The sequence below is a fragment of the Schistocerca americana genome, chromosome 1 (genome assembly GCF_021461395.2).
Source record: "Schistocerca americana isolate TAMUIC-IGC-003095 chromosome 1, iqSchAmer2.1, whole genome shotgun sequence".
Classification (NCBI taxonomy): Eukaryota; Metazoa; Arthropoda; class Insecta; order Orthoptera; family Acrididae; genus Schistocerca; species Schistocerca americana.
Genome location: NC_060119.1, coordinates 606,455,602 through 606,468,311, shown reverse-complemented (window position 1 = coordinate 606,468,311; position 12,710 = coordinate 606,455,602). Strand labels below are relative to the sequence as shown.

The 12,710-nt window shown below is 41.8% G+C and overlaps 1 protein-coding gene across 1 annotated transcript in view; it reads right to left on the bottom strand.

Annotated features, from left to right (window-relative positions):
* Positions 1–5,148: 5,148 nt before the first annotated feature.
* The window catches only part of LOC124581360, a 66,006-nt gene continuing 58,444 nt past the window's right edge, over positions 5,149–12,710 (bottom strand). The window contains exon 4 of the mRNA XM_047131290.1: positions 5,149–6,290. Coding sequence (XP_046987246.1) covers positions 5,149–6,290 — 1,142 coding nt within the window. The remainder of the gene's footprint in view (positions 6,291–12,710) is intronic.

Below are 12,710 nucleotides of genomic sequence, written 5' to 3'. Positions count from 1 at the left end.
TCCCACCAGCAAGAAGGTAACTTACGACAGTCTTGCTAGAGTGATGCTTTAATATCGCTCTTGTGGAACTCGAACATGTATGGGACTGACAGTAGAAATAGAGAACATTCACAGAAGAACAGTGCATTTTCACAAGTTCGTTTAACAACCACCAAAAAGTCATGGAGATGACCAACTCCAGACAAGAGCGCTCTGCCAAACACGTTGCGCGTTAGGTATAAAATTCCGTGGGCCTACATTCCTGGAAGAGTCAACCTATGTATTGCTTCTTTCTACAAACACTGACTGAAAAGGAACCGCAACAACAAAAAATAATTAATGCAGAGTAATCACATTTCGGGAATACATTCGTCTAGGTAACGTATTGAAGTGATTAACACTGCAACAGCACAGGTTAATGTAAGCGCGAGATAAGGCATAACAAATGTGACATGCTGTTACGTTAATAACGTTGTAACCGCCAGAATGTTGAATGCAAGCACGCAGCCGTACATACATTGTGATGTACAGGCGCCGGAAATCAGTTTTTGGGATAGAGTTCAATGCCTGTCGCACTTGGTCGGTCAATACAGGGACAATTAATGCTGGCTGCGGATGACGCCAGAGTTCTAGTCCTATGATGTCACATATGTGGTCGAATGCAAACAGATCTGGGGAGCGAGCATGCCAAGGCAACATCTCGACACGCTGTAGAGCATGTTGGATTACAACAGCGGTAAATGGGCGAGCGTTATCCTGGTGTTTTCCAACAGGATAACGCTCGCCCATATACCGCTGTTGTAATCCAAAATGCTCTACAGAGTGTCGAGAAGTACTGTTAATGAATGGCAGCACAGCGAAGCGAATCACCACACTGATGATCAAATTTGTAGTCAGAGTGTGTGAGATAACACCGAGAGTGCTCCTGTTGTCGTACAAAATCGCAGCACAGACCACAATTGCAGGTGTAGTCCAACGTGTCTAACACGCAGGCAGGTTCATTGCAGACCCCCAGCTGATCTCTTTCTAACCGACACACGACCATCACTGCCACCGAGGCAGAACCAGCTTTCGTCAGAAAGCACAACAGATATCAACGTTGCCCTCCAGTGAGCCCTCGCTTGAGGTCGCAAACGGCGGTCCTTTCGCGATCACTCGATTGCATGCTACAGGGCGTGTGGCTCGGAGTTGTCCTCGAAGTAATCGATTTGTAGCAGTTCGTTGTGTAACTGTGGCGCCAAATGCTGCTCAAATTGGTGCTGCCAGACGCAGCCAGAGCAATACGCTGAACACGACCGTCTTCATTCTCGGTACTGCTACATGGTCTTCCGGAGCCGGGTCTTCTTGCGACCTTACATTCTCGTGACCACTGCTGCCACAAATGATGTACAGTAGCTACATTTCTACCAATTCTTTGTGCAATAGTTCAAGAGGAACATCCAGCTTCTCGCAGCCCTGTTACACGACGTCATTCAAACTTAGTGAAGTGTTCATAGTAGCGTCTATGTTGCCTTAAAGGCATTCTTGACTAAAATCAACTCACAATATCCATTCCCAAAAGTAACTAACGCTCACGAATGTTACTGAGTGTATTTGCATCCTCATAGCGGCGCTTCCAGCGCCACTCCTATGCGACTGGCTCGAAACCTGAAAAGACGTCATCTTTCAGATGTGAAAACATGCCTAGCAGCTTTCGTTTATATCGCACAAGTCCTTCTAGGTGATGTGATTTTTATTCTTCAGTGTGTATCTCGCGAAAAAGCCTCCCTCTATTATCCGCGACTGGAAAAAGAAACGGTGGCAAGTGACGGAGGTACAAACAATTAATCCCTCCCCCCCCCCTCCCCCTGTTCGCCGTAAGGTAACTTGTGGAGTGGTACAGTCGTAAATGTACATGTAAATAATGAGTGGATGTACATGTATAAACGAAAAAAACTGAAGACTAAGCTAAACTGGACCAAAAGTAGGTGTACAATGACCAGTGTATTAACAGTTTGAAGTTAAGGCAAAGGCACAGGGACGTTTGACAGAAAATGGAAAAGTTTGCTTTGAGGGACGAGGTGCGGTACTTGAAACGTAACAGCCCATTGAGGCATATTTAAAATGAACATTTCCCAGTCTAATTCAGGATCGCACATGTGAACAAAATATGTAACTCGTCTAGAAAATCTAATAACTGAGAAAATAACTGTTTAATCTATTTCAGATCAAAGTGTAGAAGCTCTGTAAATGAAGGTAATAATTCCCGTGAAGGGAATCTCCAGTAATTAACAGAAAATATAAATGTATCATTGTAATTTCTTATGTGAGAGTTTATTCTCGAAAGAAATAACATACATGTACTAATATCATAGTGTACTTACTGTACTGAGCAGACCTACGTTTATATATGTATTTTCAGTTATTTTGTAAAAATTTTAATTGTTGATTAATCAAATGTTCATCTTAAACAATGCTGAGGATTGTTCAGGATTGTTAAGAAAGTATAAAGGGTGGCTGCCATGTTGGCGGGGAGAGTCAGTCTGGTTTTGAGTTTTGAGCAGTGAGCGTGTAGCTGCTCCTATTGTATTGTATTGTATTTTATTGTAAGTATTGTCTGCCTTTGTAATAACACTTTAATTTTGTTTTTATGGTGTAATAAATGTGTTTAAAAGACATAATACAAGATGATTTTTAATTTTAACTTTTCCGAAGTTAAAATTTTTCTACAGTTACTGAGAACTTAGGACTTCAGCTGCGACAGATCTGTAGGAAGGATGAGTACACAAAAACCCCAACGTATAAATCCTTAACCCAAGAATAGTTACGGTTTAATAGGTACGTAATACACACTGTACCAGTGTGGAGGACCCCTTATATCATGGAGAGTGTCCAATGTCAGGTACCTTTCTGCAAGTCGCTTGAACAAGTTACTTCCGCAAGTTCATTGGGCATGGAAACACACGCACAACAATGTGGCTTCCGTACATTTCGTTATGTAAAAGTAGCTTCCGCAAGTTTGTGTAAACAGTTTCTAGTTTCTTGAAGCTTGCTGAATCAGCTGCTGAACTTGCCAGTTGCTGCAAGTTTTTGTGAAACGTGCAAAAGTGTTGTGTCGACAGTGCAGTGTTGAAATACGTGTGGGCCAGTGAAAAAATTCGCGGTTATAGCAAAGAGTCTAGTGCTTTCCTGTGCTGCGGGTGAAACGTATCACTCACTGTCTGGTCGTTAGGATAAGTATGAGATGAACCGTTGACTCCAGGTGTCAGTCTGCCACATTTACAGGCTTATATAATTTTTTTAACATTCTTATTTCATTTATCTCATCATTCAAAGGCTCGATTTATTATACTGATATTAATTCCGTTACATCTCTGCTCTGGTTCGACTGTTACTAATCGGTACTTGAACCTAAATCACCGACAATTCTCATTTTGTAATTCCAGAATCCTTTCACAAGAAGCGAAACTAGCTTATCGTTAGTATTTATGTAGAGAACACATGTACACTTTAGGAACGCTTTCCAACTAACAATCTTCATGATATAAGCAACTTTACAAAAGGCATTGTTGATTAACTGATTTTCGAATTTCAATTCCAAAATGCCAAAAGCCGTGTAAAACTTTATGTTCCGATGTGAGAGGAACGAATTAACACGTAATTCCGTGATGTTACTCTGCATATACCAGCAAGTTTTTGACTGTAATCCGCAAAATCTTCCTTTTTCAGTAATGAAGGACGTAACCAGTGGTTGTTAAAACAATACACAAGTAGTGGCGAATCAGCCACCGGAATCCAGTATTCCGATAGATTTTGTGAGCCGGTTTTGTTACACTTTTGTAACCGTATTAAGGAATAAACATACAATTCTGAAAGAGAAACATCTTGTCAACCTGAATTTCTTGAAATTTCTCTTGGCATTACCAGATCATTAGCTACACTCTCAAGAAATCAGCAAATTTTAGTCGAGCGGATACTCACATATTCTTTCGCAGCAGCTGCAGCATAGGAAGAAGATCGGCGAGAAAGGAAGATGAGTATCTGCTATTTGACTGTTACGCCTGTAGTCATACAAATGCACACCCAGACTACTGAATATGCTGCTTGGTATGATGGATTTGGATATAGGTGATAAAGTATTTACTAAAATTTAGCACACCCTGACGCCTAAGTAAGGAGAAGTAATTCGAGGCAACACTGGTCGACGCCCATTGAACTGAGTCTGTATTCTGCTGAGGTGTTAATCGCAGCATGAACTTCATAAATGTCCAGTGTAATAACGTCTTCATGAATTTTGGCTACAGAATTGTAAAATAAAAATTAAAAAAAGAAACAAATCGCATAAGTACCATTGGCGGCAGCACTTATGAATACCGTCACAACTCTCCTAATGGAGGTATACAAGGACAGCATTTGTTACCTGTTCTACTTCAGCACTTCCTCGCCTCATCTCTCTTCATGTAACTGCTCTCCCTAAGAAGAGGAGTAAATGGAAGATTCAGTCTCAGGTGTCACTATTTTCTCTTACCTGATCACTACACAAGTTGTTTTACATGCATAAGAAACAGTTTCAAGAACTGACGTGTGATGAGAATACCTTAAAGAACTTGAGGAAGTAGTGAAAAGCTATATTTAAAATATGCGTGTCCTTTCATTCATCACATTTTTCGCCACTTTAATATTGCCATGTAATTATGTGCAAGAGTAGTTTAAAATGTAGGGAAGAATGGAAATTTTCAGAGAAGTTGTTTTTTAATGGTTTCAGGCTTTTATACCAAATATTCAAAAGTCTTGATTGTAAAAAACAGAGAAATAACTAAGATTGTCTCATACGATATAAAATCGGACAAAAGTGTGAAGTTAACTGTGTTTGACATGTGTATAAACATAATTTCCAGTATTCCGATGTTTCATCTAATGACCAAACTTACTCTAAAATCAATATGTCACAAACGGAATAAGCGTTCTAGACATATTTTGTGCAATTGGTAGGAATAACTTTCGGATAGAGGTCGAATGCTTAAATCAAAAGCTAAGCTAATCACTGAACACAGCGAAATACAGTTACAGATGAATCAACATTGTACGTTCGTTAGAGGGATCGATAGAAGCACTGAATAATGTGTTCGTCTCGTGTGGCGTCCATGCGATATCCGGAGATAAGTGTGAAGTGTCTCCCATCTCGGAGTGTTAGGTAAGCAGAGAGTTGACGCCGAGGCTGGGTGCGTCGGCCACGGCGTTCTTGAAGTCTGCGTACTCGCAGCAATACGAGTAGCCCTTCTCCTGGTCCGTGGCCTTCCAGGATATCCAGCTGATCTTGCTGCATACGTCTGTGCAGACGTAGTAGTCAGAGCCAGGGTTCTCAATGTACGGATTGTTTACGCCCACGAACACCACAGCTGCCTTAGTGTTAGCGTCGTACACGATCTTCCAGAAGATCTTTGGAACTGGAATGTACTTGCTGCCGTCAGCATAAAGATACAACTCCGTCTCGACATTGTTCACGTCCGGCAGCGTCGTGATGCCGTGCGTACCCGTGTAGATTTCCAGTTCTACCTCGTTGTTCGAAACGTAGGAACGTACATTGTTTTCCAAGGTGTTCCAGTTGCCACCGTTGAACGTTTGCCACTGCGGCGCAGCATTCACGTACAAAAATGAGGCATACTCCAGCGCGCCGAGAATGAAATCGGCCTTAGCACTGAGGTGTCCCCTGGAAAGGAAGTAGTCACTGGTTTCAGAGATGTACTTGGACCCCAGTTGACTGGACCCCAGCAGCGTGCCGACCGTCTGAATCTGTGTGGCACGTTTGTACTGGTTATCCACGTCGATGTCGCCGAAGAAGCCGCCGTCCAACCAATCGGGCCGGTCAAAACCGCTCTGCCTGCCCCCCATTTCGGCGATCATCGTGGAGTGGTCGTACACCGTGTTGTAGGAACGATCGTCGAAGCAGGCGTCGATCAGCGTGTAGAAGTCGGCGCCGACCTGGAAGCCTAGCTGGATCACTTGGTACTGACCGCTGCTTCCGCACGAGCTGCCCGTTTTCTGGCCTGACGGCTTCGGCTGGGATCGGCAGCTGAGGTCGGCGAAGTCGTACGATCGCCCGTCGATGGAGAAGGTGGAGCCCGAGACGCAGTAGGCCGTCGCCTGCGACTGCCCGGTGGCCTGGAGGCTGTTGTCGGGGCAGGCGACTACGATCTGCTCGTTCCGGCTGAGCGAGATCACCCCCGAGGAGTCCGGCGTGACGAAGCCGTGCACGTCTTTGCTGCCGCCGGGTTTCAGCAGCAGCGGCTGCGGGTCGGGCATCTCGGATCCGTTCACGTCCACGGAGCAACCTGCCAATTTGAATACACAGTTTATACTGGTTGCATCCATAGGGTTAGTTTCGCAACAGGCTACAAAAGGATTACAAAAAAATAACTCTGGCAAAGTATTTGCACACAGTAAATCGTAAGTTGGAAAGTTTGTCACCGAAACGTATTTATTTGCTTCAGTTAAATATTAAAGTCAGAGCAAGAGTCTGATGTTGCTTAATCTACCATTACAGAAACTGACTACTGTAGTCTATGCAAGAGGAAGCGATAATACACTACTGGCCTTGCTAAAAACTTTCTAAATCGAAGATCGTACAAGTATTTATTTATTTCAGTTTCGGCAGACATTGTTGTCATCTTGAGATCTTGTAAAAAACTTTGTTAGGAAACGTGTTCATTTTTAAGTTGGACCTCCCGCCAAGTTGTCATGTGGATAAAAAAACAGCACATTACAAAAGGTTTATAATAACTAAAATATTTAAAAACATAAAGCACATCGCGGACGAAGATCGAAAGTAACTTTACCACTATACGGCCCAGTGCTGCGCATGCGCAAATCATGGGTCGCAACTCAAGAGCTGCATAGGGTTACATCAGAGAGCATCCCAGGATGCCCCTGAGAGCTACAACACCAAAAAGCGCTTCTCAGCTTTTGGTAAGATAAATGTGCAGCTTTTCTTCTAGGTCTCACTTTATTGATGAAAATATAGTCATATCACAAACATAAAGGGTAAGTACTAATAATTTGCTGTGCATCTCATATATTCAACAGTTTATGGATTTTAAAATTAAAAAGAAAAATTACTTTCAAGCTAATTCGTACTTGGATCGTAGCAACCATTTCATTACTGCATACTTTGAGCACAGTATTAGTTACATCAAGTTTTATTTTGTAAAAGTTTCTGATCACAATATTTGAGAACCCTTTAGTAACTAGCTCTTGTTACTGGTGGTCGAGTATGTACAACAATCACTGCACACATTCTTGTACCATCGCTACACATTTTAAGTATCGGTATCAATTTTAGTTTTGTTGTTACTGAAAACATAATTTTCATGTTATCCACTGATTTTGCGTGAAACAAGCGTTGTGCTACATAGTCATGTAGCATTTTCCTTATGTATTTTTAAGTATGAGAGCATTAGCGTCATTCAAGTAGCGAACACTCTCAAATCGCTTCAGAAATCCATAACCGTGAGTGATTATACGATGTAGAGAGATAGGCATTTGATCACCGTTTAGGAAATACCTCCTATTTTACCCATAAACAACTAGTGAGACAATTCGGTCCATTCTGTAGATGGATTCTGCTCAGTGTGTTTCATAACTGTCAGTGTCAATATTGTCGGCACAATTGAACATCAAATCAGTTCCACATATTTTTTGCCGGCCGTTGTGGCCGAGCGGTTCTGGGCACTTCAGTCCGGAACTGCGCTGCTGCTACGGTCGCAGGTTCGAATCCTGCCTCGGGCATGGATGTGTGTGATGTCCTTAGTTAGGTTTAAGTAGTTCTAACTCTAGGGGACTGATGACCTCAGATGTTAAGTCCCATAGTGCTTAGAGTCATTTGAACCACATATTTTGCTTCCCTTGCAATGTTGTGTTGACAGTGAATTTAAACTTCAGTACAGGAGTAATGTGACTGTTTTCAAAGCGAACTCACAATTAGGAAGGCTGGTCGCCATTTTTGGCACTACTACACTCTAAGAAAAGAAAACGACGCACCACGAAGGAATTATCTAAATGTTATGGAAGTCGGTAAATGTGACGTACATGTACAGACAATCAAATGATTACAATTTCATAAAAAATGAATGATTTATTTAAGAGAAAGAGTTTCAGAAACTGGGCAAGTCAATAACGTGTTGGTCCACCTATGGCTTACACAAGCGATTATTTGGCTTAGCACTGATTGATAGAGTTGTTCGATGTCCTTCTGAGGGATATTGCGCCATGTTCTGTTCAATTGGCGCATTAGGTCGTGAAAATCGCGAGCCGAGTGGAAGGTCCTGCTCCAAATGTTCTCAGTTGTGGAGAGAGCCGGCGACCTTGCTGGCCAAGGTAGAGTTTGGCAAGATCAAAGACAAACAGTAGAAACTCTCGCGGTGTGCGGGTGGGCACTATCTTGTTGAAATATAAGCCCACGTTGGCTTGCGATGAAGAATATCACCTGCGTACCGCTGTGGCGTAAAGGTACCGCGGATGACAACCAAAGGGTCATACTTTGAAACGAAATGGCATTCCAGACCATCACTCATGATTATTGAGCCGTATGGCGGGCGACAGTCAGGTTGGTATCCCACCGTTGTCCAGAGCGTCTCCACACACGTCTTCGGCCTGGAACCTCATTTACTAGAGTACAGTTGTCTTCAGTCCCACTCTGACCGAACGGAGCCCCGATGACAAGTGCCTAGAGACACCCCAGACAGCGGTGGGATACCACCCTGACTGTAGTCAACCGCACGGCCCAACAGTCACGAGTGGTGGTCTGTCTTCGTCCACAGTTTTTGCCCTCTACATCTCCCTCTAGTACCATGGAAATCATTCCCTCGTGTCTTAACAGATGTCCTATCATCCTGTCCCTTCTCCTTATCAGTGTTTTCCACAAGTTCCTTTCCCCTTCGATTCTGCGCAGTACCTCCTCATTCCTTATCAGTCCACCTAATTTTCAACATTCGTCTGTAGCACCACATCTCAAATACTTCGATTCTCTTCTGTTCCGGTTTTCCCACAATCCATGTTCCACTACCATACGATGCTGTACTCCAGACGTACATTCTCAGAAATTTCTTCCTCGAATTAAGGCCGGTATTTGATATTAGCAGACTTCTCTTGTCCAGGAATGCCCTTTTTGCCATTTCTAGTCTGCTTTTGATGTCTGTCCGTCATTGGTTATTTTACTGCCTAGGTAGCGAAGGTATTCTACGCTCCGTTTTGTGGCCCTTCGTGGCAAGCCATCGTGGGCTTACGTTTCAGCAAGATAATTCCCGCCCGCAGTCGACGAGAGTTTCTACTGCTTGTCTTCGTTCGTGCCAACCCCTACCTTGGGCACCAAGGTCGCTGGATGTCTCCCCAGCTGAGAAAGTTCGGAGCACTACGGGCGAGATCATCCAACCAGTTCGGACAGAACCGATTGGACAGAATATGGCACGATATCCATCAGGAGGACATCAAACAAGTTTATCAATCAGTCCCAAGCCAAATAACAGCTTGAATAAGGGTCAGAGGTGGAGCAACGTACTATTGACTCACTAAATTCCTGAAGCTCTCTCTGTTGAACAAATCATCGAATTTTTCTGAAATTGAACTCTTGGAATCGTTTATAAGTGTGTACAAGTACATCACACCAACCGCTGTCCGCCCCAATTTCGTTAGCTGTAGGAGATGCTGACGATGTGTAGTTGTAGACACGGGCATGACGGCGGGCCGATGTAGTATTGTCGACAGCACTGTCCGTAGAGTCCACAGGCTAGTATACAGAGCGGACCCGCTGTCTGTCACTATCGCCGACTTCCGCAACGAGCACAGAATTCATTATCCATCGTTTATCAGCGGTTTCTGTAGAAATCATTGCTGCCAGAGCTGTCACTTCAGAAATTTAATATTTAGAATTATTTGAAGTAAAATTATAATACGTTGCACGTGCATTTGATAAAATTCGAAGATCAAATACCTGTGCATGATGAAGGGAATTAGGAGCGGCACTTTGATAACATAATACCGTGAGACAATTGTTTGAATTAGCAAGTGTCAAATCACGTCCATAATCAGTATCAAGTGCGGACGCTGATGCAACCCATCAAATTTACATCCGACAAAAATTCGTGTTCTGGAGGTTGTCATCAGCACCGAAATAATTAAGGTGATATAAAAAGTACATAGTACTGTCTTGCTTGAAGCAGAACCACACATTATTTCAAAAGTCATAGCTGTTTTCCCACGCGTACTACGTTGCTATATAATTATTTTCCCAATTACAATATGGTTGACGAAGGTCGTTACAGAACTTTAGATTCGTAATTGAAGAAACTAGTTTATGTAGGTAGGAGAAACTGGAAAATTACGGGACACAGTAAATAGTGTGAATTAAGAAATGTTAACTTTACATTGTACCAGTGGCCTTTTCTCTGATTTTCCTCTATGCTCAATTTAAGATTTTAGAACCTGACTCTGAAATCTATATAAAAGGATACAAACCGTACCTTCTCCGACTCCGTGTGAAACGCTGACTAATATTCACACATATGGCCACGTCGTAGCGAGACTCATACATTTTCGTCGATCATGTTTAGTCTTAGCATAATGTACTGAAGACGGACCAATACGCTGTAAGTTCGTAATAGGATAAGAGAGGGTTACAGCTTAACATTATGGTATCGTTTCTGCGTCGAAGAAGCTATGAAGGGAGCTCAAGTCAGATTTGCCAGTGGAATAAAATTGCACACGGTGCGGCTACCAAAGCTCATAGACTTTTTAATCTTTCATCCCAAACTACTTTGCACAGAATGTGGGTTAGGTATAAAGAAAGCTAAGACGTATGTGACACTGAGAAGTAGAAAGTACAACCGCTTGTTTACCAACATAATTATTAATTATGACAATAGAAGAAGGTATTGGATTCGCCTATGTAAGAAGATATCAAAAGTAGATTGGCATAAGCGGAGAAGACTTGTGTTAGTAAAAGAGACCTTTTGATGTCACGTATCGATATGGAACAGAGAGGAACTTCTGTAAAGCTCAGTAGTGAGTGAAAATCAAATGTGGATTAAGGGAAACATGCAGGCATTTGAAATGTGTAGCTGTCGAAGAATGTTACAGATAATGAAGAATTACAAAAAAAGATAGGTGAAGACAACGAAGAAAGATGACTACCGACGACCCTTATCAAAGAAGGCACAGGCTAGTGGGAAGGCACTGCGGCATACAGGAATAATAAATGAGGTTCGGGAAGAAGCAGTAGTGGAGAAAAATTGGAATCTGTAATTCACGTCCTGTTTTTTTTTCTTTGCCTTAATTCTGAATCAATGAAGCGCTTAAGAAAAATAGCCGAACTCGATTTCCAAATCAACAAGTTAACAGTCACGGAAAGCATTTGATTTTATGATGTTGCTCCCACATGTCTCGTACACGCTACTACCCACGTAAAAATACGTCTAAGGAAGAACTTCAGTGATGAGGCTAATTAGAGGGAGCAGTCATCACCTGTAAGAGCGGTGCACTAACCTTTGTGGATTCACGTTAAGTCTAATGCGTCATCAGATAGTTCTATAAAATTAGCGTTTAAGACAAGTGTCAATAATTAAATATGGGAAGTGGCATATGGTTTCTGTAGCGAAATAATAAAAAATTGTAGGAAAAAATCGAATAATAAAGACGTAGTGTACGATGTGACGATCTGTAATCACTTTATAACTGCAGTTGACTATGGACTCTTGTTGCACAGTGTAAACGTAGATATGAAGGTAGAAAGAAACGTTCAGCAAACCAAATATCCACATTGCGAAATTTTTTTAAGCGTAGGGGAGTATACCAGATCAAAATAAGCAACGAGTTCGGTATATTATAAACCCAAGGATGTATTGACAGAAAAATGGAGAAACTATTTAACTGGAAATAGCAAAGACGTTGGAATTACGAAGGAAGTAAAACAAAAGAAAATCTTAAATGCAAAGACGTAGCTATTAAAGATGGGCGAGGGTGGTGGGCCCGTGAATACAATAAGAGGAACTTAATACCATTTGCTGAATTAAATAGAATTCGGAAATTTCTCGGTGAGACAGAAGATAAAATGAAAATTTAATGACAGAAACAACTGAAGGCAATCTGAAGTGTGAAAGCAATACGGAATATGAAGAAAATGAATCAGAAATTTAAGTTAACAGACACCGCATTTTATCAGTTAAGATGGCAGGAGAATAGTATCAGCTTTACAAGATTGGTTTAAATGATTTCGTATCTCAAAAGATGAATTACATACACAGAAACTATTAATGAAAGTAATGACATTCCAGAAGTAATGCAAGATCAGGTGTGGAAAACCGTTCAGTCTATGAAGCAAGAGAAGGTGGTGAGAAATGATAGTGTTTCAGTAGAATTGTTTGTAGCTGAAGCCAATATTACACAGAAGGAATTTGCAAAACTAGATACTGAACATCTGTGTTAAAAAAATCCTACCTATTACAGGCAAGGGTAATAGATGTCAGCATCCACTCCGTAAAGAGAAAGGAATATGTATAAACACTATATCTAATAAAAAGTAGTACAGATTAAAAATTATTAGTTGAGCCAGTTTTTGAGATTTTCCCTTCAGGGCGCATGAAGACAATGGAGGGATAAAAAAATGAAGATATTCGACATACTAAGACCAATCTTCAAAACGAAGCTTCCGATATATCTGAAAAGGGATGTTTACAATGAGAGTGTATTGCTACTTTTGATAT